This window comes from Euprymna scolopes, chromosome 29 (assembly GCF_053919585.1).
Source record: "Euprymna scolopes isolate OS-2025 chromosome 29, ASM5391958v1, whole genome shotgun sequence".
Taxonomy (NCBI): Eukaryota; Metazoa; Mollusca; class Cephalopoda; order Sepiida; family Sepiolidae; genus Euprymna; species Euprymna scolopes.
In genome coordinates, this window is record NC_136510.1 from 66,699,594 (window position 1) to 66,725,459 (window position 25,866).

At 32.9% G+C, this 25,866-nt stretch overlaps 1 protein-coding gene across 1 annotated transcript in view; it reads left to right on the top strand.

The window, feature by feature from the left end:
* The window catches only part of LOC145252681 (inhibitor of nuclear factor kappa-B kinase subunit alpha-like), a 193,960-nt gene that overhangs the window by 74,744 nt on the left and 93,350 nt on the right, over positions 1–25,866 (top strand). The window contains exons 8-11 of the mRNA XM_080112502.1: positions 7,465–7,600; positions 9,379–9,567; positions 12,372–12,515; positions 20,116–20,198. Of these exons, the coding sequence (XP_079968628.1) occupies positions 7,465–7,600; positions 9,379–9,567; positions 12,372–12,515; positions 20,116–20,198 (552 nt within the window). The remainder of the gene's footprint in view (positions 1–7,464; positions 7,601–9,378; positions 9,568–12,371; positions 12,516–20,115; positions 20,199–25,866) is intronic.

Genomic DNA, 25,866 nt, shown 5'->3' on the forward strand with positions numbered 1-25,866 from the left:
AACAATTTCCAATACTCAATGTTCTACACAAGATGAACATTCTAGATTGATGATGCAAATTATAATTTTTGCCACACCCATAATAGTTGTATACAGTTTTAAAATAAATGATGGAGAGCAGCTAATAATGGTCTTGCTGAGTAATGCTAAGCGTGCGCTCGTGCAGACGCATGTGGACAGCTGGTGACAAACAAAGCAAAAGAAGGAGAAAAAACAGCCAGACACGTCAGGCAGCCGAGATATAAACACCAACAAGTGTGGCTCTAATCTACCCACCTCCTCATTTCTGTTCTCCTCCGTTCCCTAATTAAGTGCACGCATTTTATGACACAGTAATGACGGTGAAAAGAAATAAGTTTTATGTTTATACAAACAAGTTGACAAGTTTTGCTTCCTTGCTGACAAAAGATCAATTATGCACTATGCTTCATTGAGTGCCGTTTTATGACCAGCTATTCTAACAAAGAATAAGGGAGCCTGGACGAACTGTGAACACAACGATAAAGAAGGGTCCTGTGAAGTTAAGGGAGAAAAAAAAAACCCAGTAAGGTTGATGACATTTGATTTTTTTTTTTTTTTTTTTGTCCTCGTGTTTCTCCTTGAAAAAAAATATACATACATATATAAATTCATTGGTAATGTGCATAAGATAACAAAAAAAACACACACATATATATATATATATATATATATATATATATATATATATATATATACTAGCATTTCAGCCCGGCGTTGCCCAGGTGTTTGGAGGTGTATGCTGAGCAAAAAAAAAAAAAAAAAGTAAATTTTTTTTTAATTTGACCCCTATTATGACCCCTTAAAATTTATAGTTTCGGGCTCAAATCACTTTATTAAATTAGATCCAGGTTCAAGGAACCTATATCTAAAATTTCAAGTGTCTAGACCCAAAATTGTCGGAGGAGTTTGGTAGAGTTCTTAAAGGTCAAATCGTTGAAATTTGACCCCTTAACAGCCAAATTTCTGGCTGACACCCGTCACATCGATTTTCCCAAATCTCAGTACCCGGTATTTCAAATTTCGAGTCTATAGACTAAAAATTGACAGAGTTATTGTGTAGGGAAATGTACACAGACAGACAGACACGTTCACTTTTATAGATTGATATATATATATATATATATATATGAACAAATGATTAATAAAACATGTTATAAGACATATTGAAAAAGAGTTAAAAACATATTTAATTTTTAAAAAGGAAACACAAGATAAGTGGATAGTCCTTAATCCGCGGATTTTCGAAGAAATACTCTCCTTCTCATCAGAGGGCAGGAATTAGCAAAAAGCAGGATCGGATTTTGCATATAAAAGTATTTAATGAAGCTACAAGTAAGTCACAGATCTTACTTGGTTAAAAAAAGGGTGAGGTAAGGAGAACAGGAGGCAAAAGAAAAATGATAAAAAGATTTCACATGAATGGATAGTCCGGTGAAGGGTAAAAATCCAAAAATGGTAAAATCCAAAAATCCAAAAAGGTCGAATTTAAAATTTCAATCCAATGGGTAAATTCCAAATGGTCCAAAATGATCCAAAAGGCAGAGTTCCTTGGAAAAAAGCGCAAATGGAAAGAATTCCAAATCATTAAAAGAAAAGCACTGGAGAGAATATTTAAAAACACGTCTGTCAAGGCTAGATGAATCAAAAAAAAAAAAAATATATATATATATATATATATATATACACACACACACACACCCCATTTAATTTTTATTTGTTTATTATTTTTTCTGTTCGTTCATATTTCATAACAAAAAAAAATTGTTCTTTCATCACCAACATACTATTGTTATAATGGAGCAGCAGCTATTTTCAAATTTCGTTCAGGGACTGACTTCAGAATTGAAAAAGGCATTGGGGTTAATAACAAGATCAATAAGAGGGGAATCTCTTCTAAGGAAAATAGTGCCATTGGAAAATAGAGGAAACGGTGGTTACAGGAAGTGGGTGGATGATGTAGAGCAGTATTTTAAGGTGACTGGAGCAGTGGTGAGGAAAAATGTCAGATAGCTGTCCTAATCACAAGAGGCCCGGTCGGACAATTCATAAACAAACTCATGTTAAACAATGAAAGTTTTACATGGGCAGAATTAAAGAGATCCCTAGAGGACTACTATGGAATTATGACAAACCCTAACAAACATATAGTTGAATTAGTGAACGTAAGGCAGGGTAGGTTAGAAGAGATACAGGATGTAAAGGATAGATTAGCAGAAGGGGCTTATAGTAGAATTGATCAAGGAAGCGAACTAGTTCAAAAACAAGTACCGAGATTCCTTATAGATGGTCTCAGGGATAGGGAAGTAAAGATAGCTGTGATGAGATACAAGCCACGGAATCTCCAAGTGGCTTATCAAAAAGCCCTAACAGAAGTTAAATATAAGATCTGGCTCAACGCAAGCCAGGAGTATGAAGATGAGCCCATGGATGTTTGTCACACAAGACGATGGATTCTAGTTGAGGCTATGTGTCCAGCCCCCCCCCCAAGATATGAACACAGAGAGTAAACTAAGTAGAGAGTAGGGGACTAGTAATTAAAACTAGAGAGAAAGAAAAAGGCAGGCAGGTAATTAGGTGTTACTTCTATGGTAAGGTGGGCCACATACAGAGATTCTACAAGAAGCATATCCAGGAGAACGGGGGCGCTCTATTCATGCAACACCTAACGAACGGAACAAAAGCACTTAGACAGGGACCTGAACTACGTGGTAAAAAATTTAGTTTAAGAACAGATAATGGATCCCCATTAATTGTAGAAGGGCTTGGTCGATTAAGAGTAGTGATAGTAGGCCGTGACTGGCTTAAGAAAAATGGGGTGAGGATGTACTTCGATTTAGGAGCGATAAGAATGGGTGACGAGTACATAGCCCTGGAAGATGATGCCCTTAGGTTAGCATAGAAGATTACAGTAAAATTCCAGCATCTGCATATATGCATGGCTCATGTGGGTTTCAGAAGTGGTCAAGGATTAGAATATGAGATAGAGTAGCATTACAAGCATGTGCTGTATTTTCGTGGACATCGGCAATATTACATTCCTAATGTGCTTCAACAAGTCATATCTTTTTTATTTTTAAAAGAATTAAATTGATGAAAAGAGAATAGAATAAGCATTCCAATGATGTTAATTTATTTTTCTTTTATGCGTTCAATGTTTTTATGCTTCAAGTTAAAAATGAAAAAAATCAGTAAAAAATGACGGCAGCAAAAAGAGAAACTGTTTTTTCAATGTTTACATTCCATACGTTACGTTTGGATACATATGCGCGGAGTTAAATTTGATTGGATATGGCTGAAATTTTACAGGCTATATAAACAAAGAAGTCCATCTCTACTGGTGTTTGATTTTTATTTTTATGACCACAGGAAGCAAAGTTACGACCAAGCAAATTTTAGGAAGAATATTTCAAAATTGATAAGATAAATCGGTATATATCATCCATTTTCATAGATAATAGTTTCAGGATTATTTTCAGGTATAATATGTAAATATTTGATAATTATTAATTGTGCGGAAATTTCTTTAAAATATTATCTTTTATAGAAATTCAAATCCTTTAAAGGGAAACAATGACAGCGATGCGCTAACCATCGCTATCAGCGTATTAACAAGTTTGTATTCTCTTAAAAATAGAAAACTGTTTTTTTTTCTGCTTTCGTTTTGAAAGCAGAAAAAAGTTTCATTTTTTATTCTGGGTTTGTCAATTTAAAAAAATGATCAAGTTTTTCAAATTTAATTTCCAAACAATACTATTTTGTTGTTTTTAACGCTTTTAGTACATATGTACAAAAAACAACAAAATGTAAAAAGTACATGCATTTGTTTTTTAGTGGTAAAAGAAATACAAACAAACAAAAACAAATATATAACAAATAAAAGGTATTTGTGCACTTATGCTACCATGCTGAAATAATAACGTTATTATTTAGAAACCCATTCTTAACATGGGGAAGAAAGGGTGTTTTGTTAACTATTCTGTACTTTCACCTAACAATTAAATAAAATATATTGTGAAACTTGAATTTATTTTTAACTCATTGTCAAGACCATTTTTTCGAATATGGCAAAGGCCAGATGAGGAGTCTAACATACTATCGATGGAGAGAAGAATCATGACGCGTAGTATGACTTCGAGACTTGCAAATAGCTTGGACGTGAGTTATCCTCTATTTGCATCACTTGCAGAGGTTGAAGACAATAATAGGATCCGTTCGGAAGGCCTAGAGTAGGTTCAAAGTTTGGAAGTGGAGAAGAGGATCAAGTGAAAGGGATTTGTTTAGGTTTGGTAAGATCTATATTCTATTTTTAAAAGAATATTCCTTTCTTGGGGTTCATTTCTTGCGTGACACTTTGGAAGATGACTGCGGCTAAAGTACGCAAAGTGTTAAGAACAAGTTATGAAAAAAAAAGAAATTATTTTTTTTTTTGTTGGCTTGAGCGGTAAGAACACACTACCAATGTTAATTTTTTAATTACGACGAATAGTTCCATGCATTGGGTATTCCTCATATTATGACAATTAACAAAATAAAATGAAAAACTTATTCTTGGAAAGAAAAAAAATAATAAAACTGTAATGACTTGCGTTAACAAGACAAAAACGAATTGAAAAAATGATATACGATTGATATTTGAACAAGTTTGCAGCTGACGGGGGGAAAAAAAGGAGATAATTTTTTTTTTTTTTGTTTTTTTTTTTTCAAGCAAAAAATGGACGAATACAGTTATGTTGATGTAAATGAAAAAAAATGTAAAAGAAACAAAAAAAAATAATATGCACATATCATACTGAAGGAGGAAAATGACCCATGGACTCGTAATATGCATTTTATAATGATTTTGCTTGTTGGACAGTTTCATTATTGTATTTGTTTGTATTGTAATTGTTTTGTTGAATTGGGAGAAAAAAAGGGGGCGCTAGAGAGCGAAAAAAAATATACATAAATATTTTTTTTTTTGCAATGGAGAAGGGAGAGATGTAGCGTTTGAGGTGCACTCACATAGATGCATGCAGACAGCCAGTGACAAACACACCAAATGTTGAGGTGCAGATAGGGTCAAACTGTCAGATCAAGATGACAAAGGAAAAAGTCAACTACTTGATGTGTGCACCAGTTAGGAGGTGCAGTCCTGCAACCAAAGCAGGTCACATATAACTAAGTAAAAGAAGAGGAAAAAACAGACGCATCAGACAACTGAGAAATAAACACCGACAAGTGTGACTCTAATCTACCCACCTCCTCATTTCTGTTCCCTTTCATTCCCTAGTGCACGCATTTTATGACGCAGTAAGAACGGTCAAAAGAAATAAGTTTTATATTTTTTATACAAATGAGTTGACAAGTTTTGCTTCCTTGCTGACGATTATGCAATACACTTCATAAGAAACTCAACTTCATTTCAGAATTTTTTTAATTTGGATTATTCCGACTGTTTTTTCATCTTGAGTGTTATGTTCACAATGTTTCGACTGATGTAACCTCTGACCTTCTTCAGATGTCTCTTGTCAAACTTGGGAATCTTTCTATTGAATTCAGGAATTTGCATGGAATTCAAATGAAATTATTTATTTAATCCACCGGAGTAGCATACTCTCGTTCTGTTGATCATGACTTAGTAGAAGTCATAAGCAATTCACAGTTGTATTCTGAGTATCACCCTCACTGAAGATTGAACCTTCAACCTCCAGAAGAGTATCACTTACAACTGAATTTGACCAAGACCTTTATCATGGCTGACAGAATGAGAATATGCTACTTCTATGGATTAACTAAACAGTTCTGTTCAAAATTCAATGTAGATTCCTGAGTTTAACAAGAGACACCGAAAGAATAGAGTTTCATCGGCCAAAACATTGTGAAAATAACACTTAAGATGAAAACAATAGTCTGAATAATACAAACTGTCAGCTTTCTTGAAACTTTTAGAGATGTGTTCAATCAAACACATATGACTGTTGACTGATATACAGATGACAAGAAATTGACCTTTTACATTTACCACAAATGATGTGTGAAAAACTTGTAAATCAAAAAGACAGAACTGATTGTCTATCAACATTCATTAACAAATTTGCATTTTTTTGTTTTATTTCTATTTTAGCATTTTGGTAGTTGTCCATTATTGAAATGAAAAGTCCGAGACATTTCACGGTTTTGTTAGCTTTGCCATCTCACAAAATGTGATTCATGTTTTGCTACATATTACGAACCTATGTTGGTGATTACGTTTTGAATTTTGCAAGGTTCACACTGAGTTCATGATAACGCAGATCTGTAAAACAGAACTATTCCCATGAGTGAGGTAAAGTGTTACGAGAACAGGTCTCTTGTCCTTGTAAGTAAAAATGAGATAGGATAGTCCGAGAATTCAAATTTTAAATGCAACTCCTAATTTTCATTGTTTTGAAATGTACAGATGAAAATTCTACGAAACTCTGTTAATAATATTTGTTTTGAAAATATACAGAACACATGCAAAAACACAGAGAAATTTAGGTCATTGTGTCATTGATAAAATTTGTGTCAATGTGAAATATGTGTCAGAGCGGAATTGTTAAAGGTCACCTGCCAATCAAACAAGCAATTATCAACTGGAATGTATTTTAAACCATGTTTTGTTCAAGAACGAAAATACCTTTATTGTCCAAAAAAAAAAAAAGATGCAGAAATGTAAAGCATACCCAGAACAGTATAAATGTATCTCTATCCCCCTCTCATCGTGTATTACATGTACCCCGTCTCTCTCCAATATGAACACAGCAACAATATAGCATCCGTCCCTTTTAATATAACTCCTATGCAACAAAAGTTGAGATGGGGGAGAGGTCAAACGCAGTAGACAAAACATAGAGACGACAAAGAATGATGTCATGTTTTCAAGTGGAGAGAAGCTAAAGTTTTCAGACCTGTCTCTCCAGGAAGCTATGCAAACGAAACACCTCTAATAATGTAGGAAATCTGTAATCTAAGGCAAATGTTATTTAAATGTCCTTCCGTCTGTGTCATTCATTTAGAAAGTATAGTTTAAAAAGTAAACAATTAGCTTAGATAACGTTATTCTCTCCAAATAAAACCTTGAAGAAAACTTAGTGAACATCTCCCTTGTGTCTTTCTTTATGAAAAAAGTTTTATTCATCTTATGTGAAGAGACTAAACGAAACGGCAATCATCAAAAACTGCAATGGTGCAAAGAAGTGGTAAGTGTGTAAAATCCCGGACATATAAACACATGAATACAAAAACGTTTTATGTTATTGAAGATGTTACAGTTTTTCTAATGCAACAGACACAGCACCTTGTATAATAATTCAATTTAGATAACCTTGTATAATAATTCAATTTAGATAACCTTGTATAATAATTCAATTTAGATAACCTTGTACAAGCATAATCTAGTAACAAATGTTTGAGAAAGAAAATGTTTTTGTTATTTTTCTACAGGCCTTTAAAGCAAGCATTTCAGCAATGGCTGAAGACAATGCTAATATGGGATAAAACGCTTCGCGGTAACGATCATGAAGAAAAGGGCAAGAAACAAACGTGCTTCACCGAACTAGAAACAATTCTGGAAATGAAGGTTTGTTTCACATTTTTATTCAATAGCAAACCGTGTGAATCTGTAGAGACTTTATAAGTTATAATATATAATTTTTTAATTATCATATTTATATACATCAATCTATACTTTATACAACAAACATTTCTCCACTTATGTCAATCTTAATATACATTTCTCCACTTATGTCAATCTTAATATATATTTATTTTATATTTTTTTTAATAACCCTTGCTTATTTTTTTTATGAGTTTTTAAAGATATTTTTATTATTTTTTTTTTTTTTAGAACTTTATAATTAATATTCTTATACACAAAAATTTATATCTTTTGACTTGATTTTCTTACGTGATATCAGTTTATTTACTTATTTTTTTGTAGAAATATTTTACTAGGAAAAAAATATTGATTCGGTTCACCACTTTATGTAAATTGGCTTTGACATCGCCAATCAGAAGCGAGCCAGGAGAGTTTGTGTGAAACCTAACGTTATAAATGTCTTGTATCTTAAAATGCGCTAGAAGAAGGTGGATCAAAGACTGATCATCTCTGATCAGGTCATTGTGGTGATAAATGTGCTGAAGATAATATAATGTTGAAAGTCCCGAAACTGTTTCGTGATCCATGTGGACACATTACTGATGACATTGTCCTGCACCCCACATATTTGAACTGTAGAATTTCTCAAGTCATTAAAAATAAAAAAATTTATTTTTAATGGAACATTTAAAAAATATAGATTATTTAGATTATTGTTCTCATCTTCAGTGTTATTTGTACAACGTTTTGCCCGATGTAATCTCCAACCTTCTTCAGGTGTACCAGTCGAAACGTTGTGCGAATAACACTCGAGATGAGAACAGTAATCCAAATAATTCAAATTATCAATCCTCATCTAAAAAATTCAAAAACATAATTCTGAAAATAGATATTTAAAGAAGAAATCAATTTTTTATATATGTATTTACATTATATTTACATTTTTATATATGTACTAGCATTTTGGCCTGGCATTGCCCGGGTGTTTGTATGTTGAGCAAAAAAAAAAAGTCAATTTTTTTTTAACTTTGACCCCTATTATGACCCCTTAAAATTTATTGTTTTGGGCTCAAATCAAGTTATTAAGTTAGATCCCTGTCCAAGGAACCTATATCTAAAATTTCAAGTGTTTAGACCCAAAATTGTCGGAGGAGTTTGGTAGAGTTCTCAATGGTCAAATCGTTGAACTTTGACCCCTTAACAGCCAAATTACTGTCCGAAAACCAATCACATCAATTTTCCCAAATTTCAGTACCTTGTATATCAAATTTCGAGTCTGTAGACTTAAAATTGACAGTTATTGCATAGGGAAATGTACACAGACACACAGACACGTTCACTTTTATAGATATATAGATTTACATTATATTTACATTTTTATATATGTATTTACATTATCCAGAAAAATAAGAACTTGAATAGAAATAGTTATCAAAACGGACTTCAGAGAAAAATCTAACTTTTTTTTCTTTTTTACATGAGAGTCACCACTTATCAAGGTTCAAAGGCCACTTGAGGATAAAGGTTAATGAGCATATTGTTGTCACTGAGATGACAATGTATTATTAGTTTGTGGTGGAAATGAGGTAGAAATAGATTATGTAGTAGGGGGAGGGCTCAACAAGAACTTGTTTACATTAGACTTGAATTAACACTTGTTGAAACTATTGACTTTTATAATAAAAACATTCTTTTAATGACGTCCTAGTCTAAATTATCTTTTTCAAGTATGAAAGTCATTGTCTTCTTTTTCCTTGTAGATCCTCTCTTTCTATCACGTGATAGAAAACACAATGCTGCACTATCCACTTGCCCAAGATCAGACATTCGAAGATGTACAAAGCCTCATCTCTTTGGGGACAAACATTCCTATAGAAGAACAAGAAATCTTCTTGATTGATGGCAAAGAACCAAAAAGATGTGAAATGGCCAAAGAAATTTTGAACCAAGTAATGATACCTTATTCCGTCAGATTCATTTTTTTTTTATTATGCTTGTCACCGTGCACAATTTTCAGCTGTTGAATATTTTAGATGATGAAAACAAAGGTGAATGATGTCAATGAAGAGAGAACTCTTGAGAGGAAGTAAATGTGAATAATTAAAATAAAGAAAGGAGAAACAGATATATAAAAAAGAAATGGTTCTTATTTTGAATTCAACCTGATTAAAAAAAAAAAAAATACAGAAAAATTTTTATGATGTATGTATCGTCACAAACCAAAAATGTCATATTCCAAAAAAATTATATGAATTGATCAAGTAGTTTTTAATTAAAAATATCAAAATTTACAATTTTTAGCGATGAAAAAGTTGTAATCATCTTAAATACGAACAAAATCTCGGTAATCGAATTGAGTTGTCGCACTTGAATTTTAACATTCTAAAACAATATGGCGGCTCTCAGCCTCCATCTTGCTCATCATAAAATTTGATTTTTCGTTTAAAAAAACAAGCTTGATCAATTTACATGATTTTTGAAATATGACATCTTCATTCTCTAACCAGTATATACATCATAAAGATTTGTCTGTATTGTAATTTTTTTTTTTTTTAAATTAAATTGAATTCTAAAAAAGAACCAAAGAAGAAAAGGAGGTGCTTCTGCAGAATAGTGAGATTTAAAATAAATGCATTTCAGGTAAAAACTCTGACATACTTACATGTTATGTCGAAATTAGTATGAATTCTAAAAATTACAAAAATGATCCAGTAGAAAATAATTACAAGTAAAAATGAATCGGTACAAATTGAGTTTTATTGAATCTTTTCGCATGGAACAATTCTTTGCAACCAATTCTCTGTGACAAACTGATTTATCTCTCTTGCTTTCAATTAAAATCTGCCTTTTCAAAATACTGGTAGTATGTATAATATTTTAGTAAAAATTAGATCTAGCACATCTTCTACTGGATCATTTTTCACAATTTTTGTTCTGTGTACTAATTTTGATATGATACGTAAATATGTAATTGTGTTTTTACTTAAAATGCATTAGTTTCAAATTCTACTGACGGCCTAGAACTATTACAAATGATTATCATGAAATAATTATTATGTGTCACTCAATAAATCCTGGGTCTAATATATAAATGCGCCACTAATAAAAATCCACATGATAAAATACCAACCTTCAAAATTTTAGTCGAATCAGATTATTAGTTTACAAATTACAGCTATTTAAGTGAAGCTACTCTTGGAAATTTTGAATATAGGGAAATACTCTTCAATGAACTCCTTATGAGAAAAAAAGGTGACATACTGATTTGGAACCTGATCATACAGATAAATATGGTGCTGAACACTCAGGTCATCCAAATTAGGCAATTGTCCTGGAAAGCATAAAAAAGGGTTCCACAAACGCATTTTGACTGATTATAAATTGAAGTTGTGTGAAGTAGCAAAGGAGTTGAAAAAAATATCAGATGGTAGTGTGTTGACTAATTGAAATGAACATTTGCCTGTGAGAAAGCTCTGCTTAAATTGGGTGCCATGTTTGATCAAAGTGGATCAAAAACAATGCGTCAAGGATTCAGAGCATGTTTGTAACTGTTTCAATGCAACAAAAAGGAGTTTTTACATTAATATGTGACAATGGATGAAACATGGATGCACCACTGCAGTCTTAAAATCAAATCAGCAGTCAGCTGAATGAACATCAGCAGGCAAAGTTTTGGCTTCCATATTTTGAGATGCACAAGATATTTTGTTCATCAATTACCTTGTAAAAAGAAGAACCATGAATAGCGAATATCAAATTGATGTGTTTAAAGGAAAAAAATCGCAAGAAACATTTGCAAATGAAAAAGAAAAGTGCTATTTTATCAAGACAATGTACTGTGTCCCAAGTTAAATTTTGTTTTTTGTTAATTGCCCTAAAGCTTAAGTGACTCAGAAATAGGGAGGATCATTTTATATTAAATTTCATACGTGAGGAAAAGAGAAAGAGTGGGGTTTCAACTTTCAGTTTCTTCTAAGTATATTAGGGGATTAAATAGGGAAGGAAGTCTTAGTAAAAAATAAAAAGTTATGAAAAAGGATATAGTAGTGTCTCTCATTTAACCCTGAAAAAGGTTGGGTCTTCCTGTTAGTAACAGATATAATATATATGATCATTTTTTATCTAAATAAAAATTGATATAAAAAATGAACACAAACATGTATGATGTATGAACCTGTGATGGAAATGAAAGAAGGCATCATTTGGTTCTTGTTTAGAATTACACCTGTATTGAAAAACGAAAATAAAAGAACATTTGGTATGATATACATACCTGTAATGAAAATTTTATCTTCTAAAATTCATGTAATTTGATCATTTCTAAAAATCATGTAAATTGATCATTTAGTTTTATTTTTTATTAAAAAAAAAAAAAATTTTAAGTGATCAATGGGAATTCATAGGCATTACAACATAAATCTAGTAAGTATTAATTACTGTTGAGTTATTTCCCTTGGATTTTTTTTTTTAAATGGTGGGCGAAACAGTCACTTCTCGGATACTCATAAAATTTGATTTTCTTATTCAGAAATAAAACTACTTGATTAGTTTACATTATTTTTCGAATATAATATTTTTGTTATGGGTATGTATATCACAACGAGTTTTTTTTTTTCAACATGGACATCAATTCTGGACAAGAACCAAATGATATCTTATTTTCTTAGTAGATTTTAATCAGCATAAAAAAATCTCACATTTTAAAAATGATTTAATTTTCTTTTTTTTTTTTTTTTTTTTTTTTTTCTTTCAGTGCATTCATGGTGAGGTCTACCCATTATTCTTGTTCCAAAAACATAACATTCCAGAGAAGCAAAGCAGAGTTAATTATTTTCGACCTTTGCCCCCGAAAGTTCGTTATCTGAATTCAAATGAATCGCACATGTATTCACCTAGGGTAAATGCCTTTATTTTGATTTTAATTTACTATCGACATTCACACATGCTCTCTTTAGAATGAAGAAGAGTGGAGTAAATCAATATGTCAATCTTGGCTTGATGTAAAGGTTGTCTCTCTCTCTCTCTCTCTCTCTCTCTCTCTCTCTCTCTCTCATATATATTTGTAGGATCATGTAATTTGTATTTGGGGTTTTTTTTTGTTTGTTTGTTTTGAAATCGATACATTTTGTATTAAGAACATAGATGATGGTAATTATGGAAAAGATGAAGTTACGTTTATTTTCATAAACGGAAAAAAATGTATTTGAAAATTTGTAAATATATTTTTCTGAATACTGCTGTTCTTTTGTTTGGGGTGGCTAATTAATGTAATTTATCTTTTAGTCTTCTAAATTACTAAATTGTGATTACTGTTATGTTTGTTTTTTGTAGAAAACAAAAAAAAAGAAATCATACAAAGTAAGTACTTTATAGGAATCATGGAAAATGTGTCAACATTATTTTTGGATGTAAATGAAAGCATACGTTTTTATCGAGGCTATTCCTTCAATATGTGAATGCAAGTGTGCTGACATACCAGAAGTTGGAGAAGTAGATGTAGCATTTATTTATTAGGTGCAACAATTAAATAAAGGATATGTATAATGTGGCGAAAGCTGTGAAAATGAGGGCTTACCATTCAAACAACCTAGGTGTGCGTGTGTGCTTTGTCATCGCTGCGAAGCTAGGATAGGAAAAGAATTCCAAGATGGCGCCGACGGCGTTTTGTAATGGTATGATCTCGGAAACTCTCGCAAAATCTTGTGCATATATGCAAATCAGTTGGTCTTCAACAACTATAAATTCAGGTCGTTTTGGAAGGCAAGGAGGAAGGAAAGAACGGCTAGTTGGTAATTGTGTACGCTGGTTCGTGTTGGTGGTGTGTCTGTGTGTGTGTACTGATCAAACCGCTTTCCTGTCCCTTGGACTTTGAATTTGTTTAGATTGGACTTCAACTTCATATAAGAATATGAATTATGTGTTGAAATGCAAATTTGTGTAGAAAGTAGAAATATTCTGTGTTAAAAAATTATCTCATAATTGAAGGCTTTGTTTTTAATGGACAAATGCGGAAGACGCCATGTTTGTTTAGTGTTTGTAAAATGTATTCTTACATTCCTTGAATGGGACATTAGCCAGCCAATCAAAATGTTGTATATGTTTTGAATCTGGAGGGAGCAGTGCATATTTCATGAGAGATGTACTATTTGGTGAAAGATAATAGCATGGAATGAAAATGAAACAATGATATATCATGGTGAAGAAAGTAAATAAAGAAAGGAAACTCCTGGTGATTCTAGAATGATAGTACATATTAGTGAGTGAAAATAATGTCTACTTCCTTTAATTGTGAATGTCATGTGAGAGTCATGTATGTCGGAAATAATGTAAGAAATGTTTAAATCTTATGGAAGTGACTTCAGTTATTGTCAGGAAACGTGAGCATTTGGGATTTATATGTAGTGCCTGTATTTTTATTTCTACTGGAATTGTCACCAGAGGAGACAAAGCAAGATAATTTTATTATATAGCTAAGGAGTTTGATTATAAACAAAAAACTCTACCTTCTGTTGATTACTTTTGAAAAAAAATATTGGTTTGAAGTTCATGCTATCAATATATTTGAACTTAATTTAATTTATATATATAGTGTGAGTATGAATATCTTTTTCTTTTTTTTTTTTTTTTACATAGGCATAACCACTTATCAAGGCCAAACGGCCACTCGAGGATAAGGATTAAAGAGTGTACAGTAGAAATTGGACAATATAGTAATCGTTAGTAATGGAAATTCGGTAAATTTGTTAACTTATATGGAACGGCTCATCAAAAACTTGTTTACATTAGACTTGAAGACAATCATATTGTAGTCAGCTGGAAAGCAGGAAAACAAAAGACAATTCCATAGGCGTGCAGTTCTAAGAAAGAAGCTTTGCTCATGGAATCTATGTTTAGGTTTAGGCACAGATAAAGAGTGGGGGAAATTAGTGATAGTGTTTTCTGCTAGACAAGTGTTTCTTGTGAAAGTTTTGCAAGGGGGAGACCATAGATTGGAGCTCAGCCGAGCACTTGCCATGAAAATAACAATAAAGCAGAGACAAACTCGCAGCATCTCTTCTGTGACATAGAGGTTGCAGGGCAGAGAAAAGGACATCCCCTACGAGGCTACGAAGTCTATTTTGAACTTTATCAAGGCAGGATAAGTCCTTTCTAGTAGCTCCTGCCTAGATGTGGCAACAGTACTCCGTCCTTGGATGTACTTGGCTCTTATATGGATAGAACTGCATCAGCACTGAGTTATCTACTAGATCGATAGAAGGATCCCACCATTTTTCCATTGGCCTTGGCAACGGATTTAATTTATGTGTTCCATTTAAGATCAGGAGTAAGGGTCACGCCCAGAAGCTTGCCAAAATATGAGGCCTACCCAAGACGAGAGCCATTCATTTCAATTGATGCCAAATGGGGATCAGTGCGTTGATGATGTAAAGATCAAAACTTGGTTTTAGATGCATTAAAAGTAACAAGCCACCTCTTTCCCCATTGTACTACATGCTCAAGATCAGAGGAGAGAGAATCAGAGAGAACTTGGTCATTTACGGTCTTAGATTTGCTACCATAGATAGTAGTGTCATCAGCATAAATGTCTATGAATGATGTAATGATGTAATCTGGAAGATCATTAATGTAGATCAGGAAGAGAGTTGGGCCCAGGATGGACCCCTGAGGTACTCCAGCATTAATACTGAGAGCTTCTTATTTCTTCCCATCAACCACTACTCTTATGAACCTATCAGAGGGAAATGATTTAATAATTGAGAAAACATTTCCAGCTATACCATAGCTGGAGATCTTGTGAAGTAAACCTTTATGGCATACTCTATCAAAGGCCTTTGATATGTCAAGAGCAATTGCTCTAGAAAGGTAGCCTCCGCGAGAGATTCACTGATCCTATGAGATATAACTGTAAACACATCTGCTGTAGATCTAGCAGAACGGAAACCATATTGCGTGTCACTAAGAAGGTTATTTTTGCTGAGATGGTTGATTACTTCTCTATTTAACACAGATTCCAGCAACTTACTCATGATGCACAGAAGACTTATTGGCCTGTACTGAGAGGGAGATGACCGATCACCTGAATTCTTAAATACAGGGCATACTGATGAGATTTTCCAGGTGATGGGAAGCAATTCTCCTTAAGACAACATTTAAACAGTTTTGTAAGGATGGGCGCTAGTTCTGGTTGAAGTCTTTTGAGTACTATAATTGGAATACTGTTAGGGCCGGTTGCATTACTGGAATCAAGGTTCTTGATTAGCTTGGCAAAATCATGTACAGATATTTGTATATCACATAGCGTGTTTTCTGATACAGGAGAAAATATTGGAGGTTGGCGGCCTTGGTCGTAAAAGGTAGAATTAGCGGCAAAGTTCTTGGCAAAGAGTTTGGCTTTGTCTGATGCTGACAAGATTACCTCAGGTCCATTTACGATAATTGGGATAGAGCACACGCTTCTGATCAGGATCCTGTTTGCTATTTGCCAAAACTGGTGGGAACCAAGCCGCTGCTCAGCTACTTTGGACTGTATGGACTGAACATACAACTCTCTTGCGTTCTTTATTACTCTTTTGTAGTGGTTGCTGGCAGTCCTGAAAGTGGCTTTAATCTCAGGATATCTATTATGTTGGAAGCAATAGAAAAAGTGATTTCTGTGCGCAGTGGCAGCAGCACATTCTGGAGAGAACCACAGCTCTGATATAAATGTACAGAAGCTATCCCAGTCAGCCATAGAGTATCGATATGCTGTACGATGGAGAGGTACATCTGAGGACTTATTACATTTCATTTTTATCTTAACTGATACAATAGAGTAATCGGAAGATCCAAGTGGAGACAGAACAGAAGCTGAACACAGTTCAGGGCAAGTTGTGAGAAAAAGGTCTAGGAGACTTGTATACTGGCCGTCAGTATTGGGCACACGGGTGGGTTCATGAACAATCTGAGTGAGGTCATAAGCAATGGAGAAATCGTGACAGAACCTCCCCTCATCATTGGTCTTGTTTGAGTGAGTTAACCATTCCACATTGTGAATATTAAAGTCTCCACAGATATGAATATTAGCTGAAGGATAAGCGTTGTGGAAGCGATAGAGAGCAAATATAAATGCAGTAGTTTGAGCAAGTGCAACCTTGAATCACATATAGGGTAAGTTAGGATCTTCTCTGGAGATGTCCCTACCACATGGAAAGCTATCTTTTATAGAGGCACATATTCCATACCCATGGTGATCTTGGGGGTCAGATTTGGAAGTTAAATTAGAGTATTCTTTAATTACGAACTCATCTAAGGAAATTGTTTGTCCAATGCCAGTTTCACTTAGAAATAATATGTCTGGTTTAGTCTCCTGTAATTGGGTTTCAACCTCTGGAAGGTTAGAACGTAGACCCCTGATGTTCGAGAAGGAGACATGGTAGTGGGGGTTTACATTAGAAGTTGGAGATCTGGGTTTAATCGTGTATTTTTTATTGAAACTTTTCATGATGGAGTTTTGGGATTTGTGAACTAGGTCGATAGACTTGCTTGAAGCAGGGCAGAGAGGGAAAGTAAGAGAGAAATAGAAATGAAGAAATATTTTTTTTTGTAGCACATGAAAAGGTAAAGCCATAACAATTACCCACTACTATGGCATTGAGAGGCCCCACCAGAAGCTACTGCATGGTCCAGAATCCATTCACCAAATGGCAATACAGCAGCCCCAGTACTTTCCACCTGCTGATAGGATAGCCTCCTTAGTGGATAATCCAAGGTTCGGGTCCCTGACTATTAGGTGGATAACATCAGCCCAGATAAAACGTTTACCTCCAGCACCCTTACTAGTGACATGGCTACAAAGATAGACATAGAAACAGAAAATTTCCAACACCTCTGGCGGCTGTTCATGCAAAATACTGCCAACCTAGAAAACAGCTTTTTCTTCTCCCTTTGTCAGAAAAATCACTCATGAAAATATGAGGACGGAGTGACAAATAAAGAGAAGTGAGAGTAACGGGAGCTGCTGCAACACATCCACAATGCATTGTCTACTTTCCATTAAAAAAAAAAAATATTAAGTATTGTACTTAATAAAAGTCCATTTAGCGTGTTTAAAGGAAGGTATGGTGAAAGATTCCCCTCTCACTAACTGAAAATGAATATAATTGCCTAATCTGTTTATGCTATCAACTTGAAACATAAACAACATTCATGGAAAAAAAAAATCTATTATAAAAAAATAAAACAATATATATTCCAAATGAAGTTGCCAGATAGAATCAGCACATTTTTCCACGAGAAAACCATTTACACAATTAATAAAACAATGAAATATACTGCTTTGCTACATTGGCATAACAATGTTTCAATTTGTAGTTATTAATAACTAAGATCTCATCAGATGAAAAATACATTCTGAACCAGGACGACTATAGATAGATGATCTATTCAAAATCTGATTTCTTAAAATTTTAAAAATTAGACTATACAAAGACAAATATTCTTAAAATTAAATCATAAAAGTTCATTTTAACTAAAACTAAAATTGGGTAAATTTACTTGAACAAAATTACTTAATCATTGGGTATTATTTGAACAAAATGATTTAGGGTGACAAACTGCCACATTTTTGCAACTGTTATTTAATAATTTTGAAAATGATGTTTATTGCATTTTGCATTCAAATTCTTCATTTATATATATCTCACAGAGATGTGAGTCCTCTGGTTTTTAATAGAATTCTGTTTTAAAAAGAATATTTATAAGACAAGGTCAAATCGTTAGAGCTTTATGTCCTTATTTTTTCACCTTTTTCACTCAATTTTATTTCTTTTGCTTGATTTCAATTTTTTTTCTTTTCCTTTTTCCCGTTTTGTCTTTCCTTGCTTCACCTTGCTTTCCCCATTCTCTCTGAAAATGTTAATTTTGCCATGCTTTAAATGATTCATAGAGGAAGTAGAAGACTTGTTTCATCAATGAATATATTCTGGGCTCCTTTAAAATATATTAGTCAATACTTCCAATTTAAAAAAAGAAGGTATCTTAGATTAATAATAATTTTACATTAAATTTCATACATGCAGAAGAGGGTGAGGCATGACATATTATTTGGGGAAGGTGTTTTTCTCAATTTGAGATCTTTTTACCATTGACTATTTACATCTCTCTTTCTCTCTCTCACTATCTACTGATCTATTTATCTATTTATATATAATGTCATCCAGGCAAGTGTTTCATGAATCTTCAGTGTGGCTAGACGTAGCAAGTGTATCAATCCCTGTGATTTGAAATCCAAATATGAGACACTTCCAACCATGACTAGTAGTATCAAATGTCTTGCTATTTGAGCTAACAAACTTATTAATTAGTGGAGAGAAAGAAATGTATGATTTTTTTTCATTTGTTTACAAATTTGTAATACTGAAAATGTAGAGACCTCAATTCTTTTTACAGAAAAGTATTTAATTTAAGTGGAAATTGATACAATATTTTCTGTCAGAGTGCTTCATCCATAGGTAGCACATATATATATATATGTGTAATTCACAGCGATGCTGTTTTGTAGTTTGATTACTTTTCAGACTGACCTCGTAATTATGCAGGTGTGTGTGTGTGTGGATTTACCCGGTATTGCCCTTTTCGGTAATGACTTTGAAATTCCTTTTTTCAGTCTAAAAGTCAAAGCATAACCAAATCAAGGCAGCAGATATTGCACATATGAAAAGGGCTCAGTATCCTTCTATATAGTTTTATAACAAAAATACTTTAAGTAAATGACATTTAATTATTATTTGAAGACTGCAATTTCATAGCTATACATTTATTGGAAGCGTTTTTGAGATTTCTAAAGGATGAGATACATTTTAATTAAACTTTAGAGAGGTCAGTGTCTTGTGTTCTCAGTCATTTAATGTTTTATTCCACTTTTCAAAATTTGAGTATTGGTAGCAAAACAGTAGTAGCTTCCTTTATGCAACAGACCATGACCTGGATTTTAAGCCCCTTTTTTCTAGTTATTTTTTGTTATTATGAATAATGGAGATCGAGGACTAGGACTTTTCTTATTAAGACCTGATGGCTGACTCTGGATGATATTTGTCATGGCTGGAGTGCCACTTTACTAGGAAGGTTTGTCTTTCCCTGTGTGATGTATAAATGGATAGAGGGTCCCTTCTTATCCTGGGTGCCAACCTATCATTATGTATTTTTGTTTTTATTCATATTTTTATATGAGTTCCTTATTGTTTATACTTTTTTATTTTTATTTAAATTTTTTAAAGCTGGCCATTATTAATAGAGAAAGTGTCCTTGTCTGCAACTTTAGGAACATGCTGAATGGCTTGAGGAAACAGTACATTATTTATTTTTTTTATATTTGGGGTCTCTGACAAAATCTATACAGAAAGACCAAATTTCTCTCCTTTACATGTGTGTATGTCTTTACAAAGGTTGATTAAAAAGAGCAATTAATCAGTATTGTAAATATTTTATGATGTCATAATGTTTCTTTCTTTTTCTCTCAGGCAATTTGGGAAGAGGCGGTGTATTATTGTGAACAGATCTTATCTGACTGTGACAATCTGATGAACTGCCACAAGGCCACCTGGTAAGAAGTATTCATTTTCATCCTGGTTTGCATTTATCAAAAGAAATTTTAATTTCATTTTTTTTTTTTTTGTCAGAAAGAATGAGCGTGTGAGAAATATTCTGAATCACATAATGCAACATTCATTGTTTCCAGGGTTCAGTGTTCATATATTATTATTTCGTGTTTTTTTTAATTTTTAATTGTATTAAAACATTAGATACTATGGAGGTCCCCCACCAGAGCCAAGACTCCAACAATCAGAGGAAATAATTTATTAGCAGAGCAAAAGTATAGGAAGTGAGATTAGTAAAAAGATGATAGTGGGGTGGGGGTGCTGAGATAGTTTTGAACTTTTAAAACCTAAAGACCCCTCACAGTTGGTAGTCAGTTTTCAAATAATCGGCCACTCCCAGCTGACAAGACAAAGATGGAAATAATCAGTTTCTATTAATCAGGTGTGGGGGTGACTAGAACAATAGACCGGACAGAGTATTTCCAATTTTTAGTCAATAAATTTAGGAGTCAGAGTCAAATAAACATAACAAACAAGCAATTGTCATTAACGCCACCTACATAAAACAATTATGGTATGCCCACCAAATGATGACATAAAAACGAATTGAAAAAACTGATTAACTTTCATCCTATTAGGAAATTTCAATAGTCATAACATCCTATGGGGATGTAAAGGCACTAATAAAAAGGGCAAAAGAGTTGATTAACGAAAATGATATATGCTTCCTCAATGATGGTACACCTACACACATCAACCAAACTAGCAGAAAATCGTTCAGTCATCGACCTAAGCTGATGTGACCTAAAACTGTATAGGGACTTTAATTGGAAAGTACGTGATGACATTTGTTGCAGTGACCATTTGCCAATATTGATAGAAAGCCTAAAATTCAACAGGGAAAACCTTTCCCTGACAACTATACAAAGGAAAATGTAGATATAGGTTGAATCACATAGAATCAAACAATGACACAGTAAAATTTTTCACAGAAACATTACTAGAAATGGCAAATGAATGCATTTCTAAAATGTCAGCATCTAACAGACACAGCAGACCTTGGTTCAACGATAAATGTCGGGAATCCATCAAATTGCAAAAAGCAGCTCTGAAGAAATTTCAGAAAAAGGCCACAACTACAAATCTGATGGAATACAAATTAAACCGAGCTCATAGAGTTACAAAGGCAACAAAAAATTACTATTAAGAATTTACAACAAATTATGGGCAGAAGGCAAATTCCCAGACTTATGGAGATGAACTACAATAATAGCAATCTCAAAACCAGGAAAAGACAATTCAAACCTGGAAAACTACAGACCAATCTCATTAACTAGCTACTTGTGCAAAATAATGGAAAGGATAGTAAATGATAGACTGGTTTGGTATCTAGAATCCAACAACGTGATTTCCAACTTACAATGTTGATTCAGTAATAGTTTGATTAGAAACAACTTTAAAGGAAGCATTTATCAGGAATAAACTCCTGTCAGCAATCCTTTACAACCTAGAGAAAGCCTACAATTTACATGGAAATATGAAATAATGAGAGACTTACATATATTAGATTTAAAAGGCAGACTCCCACAATTTATAAAAGGATACTTATCAGACCGCAAATTTAGGGTCCCCATTGGATCCGCTTACTCGGACACCACAAACCAAGAGGAAGGAATCCCTCAAGGTGGCATACTATCCCTGACACTACTTAATATTAAAAGAACATCATAGTGAAATGTTTGGACCCTGGCATTGAGGGATCTTTATATGTAGATGACCTGGTGTATTGCAGACGATTGAGCGCAAACTCCAACAATGCTTAAATAAATTAGACAAATGAGCAACGGAAAATGGATATAGATTTTCCAAATTAAAAACCTAGCACGTTCATTTCTGTCACAAAAGAAAACTTTACAATGACCCTAAATTGAAACTCAGGAGAACAGTAATCCCCACTGTAGAAGAACACAAATTTCTGGGACTAATATTTGGTAAAAAAAAACTGACATTCATCCCCCAACTGAAGAACCTAAAAAATAGTTGCAATAAAAGACTGCAACTGTAATAGCTCATACAGAGGGGGGGGGCTGATAAAGAAACTCTAATGAAGTTATATAGAAGTTTAATTAAATCAAAACTAGACTACGGCAGTTTTATATACTGATCAGCCAGAAAATCCTACCTAAAAACTTTAGATACAATCTGCCATTGAGTCATGAGATCAGCTTTTGGTGTTTTTAGAATGTCCACAATTGAAAGTCTTCTGCAGAGACTAACAAAATTCCTGCAAATATAGGAAGAAATAAGTATATTCACATTGGAATAAAAGGAAATGAAAGAACAGACTTAGCAGCCAAATCAGCTCTAAATATGAACCCTGAAACAATAAACATTTCACATACTGACTTTAAACCAAAAATCAGTCAACCATTCTATGCAAAATAGCAAGAACAATGAAACAACAACACAAATAACAAATTATACCAAATTGAAGTATGGAAACCAACAACTAGAATATCAAGAAAAGAAGAAATTCATACACAAAACTCACACACTCCTACATACTGAAACGAGCAACAACCACAATGCCCATTTTGTCAAAAAAATATTGCACCATCAAACACATTTTTGTGAAATGTAGAGCCATTGATAATGCCAGAAAACAATGCCTTAATTTCAACATCTTTGAAAACAACTGCCTGGATCAAATACTTTTTGAGAGTAACATGACTTTTTACAAAAATTAAAAAATTTTACTCTATAAAACAACCCAACCCTATGAATAAATATTCAAAAATATAAAGACCTTTTCTAAACTACGAGATTTGGCATTAAATAACCCAAAAAGGGTTGATATGCCATTAAACAAAAAACAACCAAACCAACCAAATGAAAACAAAGGTTGATCAACATGCAGGCTTTGTTTGAATTTGAAAACTTGACAAAATGACATTATGCTATATATACATACAAGATAACCTTATATCTCCATGTTTGTTCACAATTTGATTAATATATACAAAACGTGTCTTACTTTAATCTTTCATTTATTTCTATGTATAGTACTATACTTAGATACAATTAAGAGATCACCTTATTTGCATATGACATTAAGAAAAATTGATTTTACTAAATAGCGGTATCTTAGTTAATGTTTTTAGCGAGAGAATTATTTTAAGTGTTCTATTTAAAATTGTTATTTAATAAATTTTAAACAACAATTATATTGATAATATATTTAATTTAATTTATTTTGGAATTAATATTTCCAACAGCGACCTTTTTTTAAAACTTTTTTAGAGTTATTTGCGCCTAGATGTTATCCATAAAAAAAACAAATGTTTACTGAATATCATTTGGTGATTTCATTAAGTTTCTAGCTGGAAAAATAATTCCGTGTAGATAGAAAAAATGTTTGGCTTTTATTGTTTTTTTTTTTAATATTCAAAAAAAAAAAACACTTACAGAAAAAAACTGAAAAGATTTCATTTGTTTGTTTTATTTTATTCCTTACGGCAATACAGAAATCGGTAAATTTTTACCACGTAATTCAGTGTCGTTTAATGAAGATCTACCCCCTCCCCTCTAAATTCTACAATTTACACTTTTTCTTTTCTTTTTTCGTATTAATTTCATTGATTAGAAACTTAATTTTCTAATTAAAAAGGTAACTTTATACGATGTGACCCAGCGGCGTTTAACCCCTAAAAAAATGGAGATCTACTTTTTTCAGCCTAATACGTTGAAACAGCCTTTATAAATATTATGAGAAGAAATTTTGAAAAGAAATAAAATAAAATAACATGTTAGAGTGGGAGATCACTTTTCTATATAAATTTAACGTAAAATAAGCACCCACTTTTTGGCCATCAGGCGTTCAATGAGACATGTCACCTCTAGCATTTTTTTCAAGTTTGGCGATTGAAGGGGACGGCAAAATCTGACAAATACGATTTGTTTTTTTTCGGGGGGGGGGGGGATACATTGAAAACATAAAATAACAATAAATTTAATTATTTTTAATGAGACCATTCTCTACTTTCACCTAACAATTTATTAAACAAAACAAAGCCCAAAATATCATAAAATGACAAATAAAAAGTAAATCAAAACGCACCCCCCCATAAAATAAGCAAATCTAAAATTTCCTTTATTTAGAAAAAAAAAAGCCAGTAAAAAAAGTGCCCTTACAAAAAATAAAGGTAAATGTGTAGTTTAGTGACATAAATTATTTGACAGCCAAAAATTTATAAAAACTATTAGACCCAAAGGCTGAAATAAAACAAAAAAAAATTCATTTTTATGTTTTTTTATCATTTTTTATTAGACTAAATGTGCACGCCTTACACGTTTAAAATTTGGCCTTTTTTAGGTTTGGCAGATTTGGCCTTTTTACGTTCTTTCATTACAAAAAAAAAAATATGGCGGCCAAAAACATAGTTCATGAAAGAGCTTAAAAAGGCCAATCTGCCAAACCTTAGAAAGGCAAAATTTTAAAAGCAATATAGCGGCCTCAAATAATAAATATAAATGATAAAAAAATAATAAAAATTAAATTTTTTCTGGTTTTATTTCAGCCTTTGGGTCTAACAATGTGTGTTATATAAAAATGAATAGTTTTTATAATTTCTTTTGTCTGGCAAATAATTTACGCTGCTAAACTACACATTTACCAAAACAAAAAATAAATGCACGCATTAATGTTTATAAACGTTATTTTTTTAGGTTCACAAAATTGTGAGTTTTCTTAGAACAGTGATTCCTTCTGCCGAAATATCTGGTGAAGAGGGTATCAGATACTTCCTTTTGGGGGCGATTACATTTACATGTTTTTATCCATTCTTTTATTTTTGAAATTGTTGTGGGGGTATCCACGTTACCCATGATGAAAATGATTAGTATAGCAGGCGTGTTTCAAATGGAACTTCATATCAATCTAGGCAATGCCGGATACCCATGCTAGTGATTATATAAAAGGAACTTTGTGTGGGTGAGTTTGCTCCTGATGAACTCATTCTATGATAGGTTTTCTATCGGAATGTTTTCGATAAGTATCAATAATCAAAATAATCCGATGGAAGAAGGAACAGGCGATTTTGACCAAAGTTAACACCTTACACAGCCTAACATCACAAGTGCATTTGAAAAGTTTTATTACTTCTTAAACCGAAAGACCTGACATTAAGTCAACAGTAGGTTCTTTGATATGACAGAAGCGTACTTGTAATGAATGTTTCTGTTTAAAGCACAATTGCACTATGATACTTGACTTTTACATTTTAAACTTTAATTCAAGCCATTATATACAAAAAAATAATTTTATAAAATCAAAAGTTAGTTCTCTATAATGCAATCTAGACTACAATATATTGTGGACTACATCACCACAGGGAAGCATCTGAAGCTACCACCTGTTGCACCATGATGGGTCCCCAACTAGAGCAGGCAATCAATTAATTTGATTGAAAACTAGGCAACTTGACTGATTTTAGTAACAATAAAAATATGGGAGTGTGAAACATTTGTTGATCATCATTCAATCCCGTGCAACATCTGGTCTCCCTGCTAGTAATATATATATATATTTGACTCCTGTCCAGGTAACCTCCATGTAAAATTTCAAGTGTTTAGACCAAAAATTGCCAGAGGAGTTTGATAGAGTCTACAATGGTC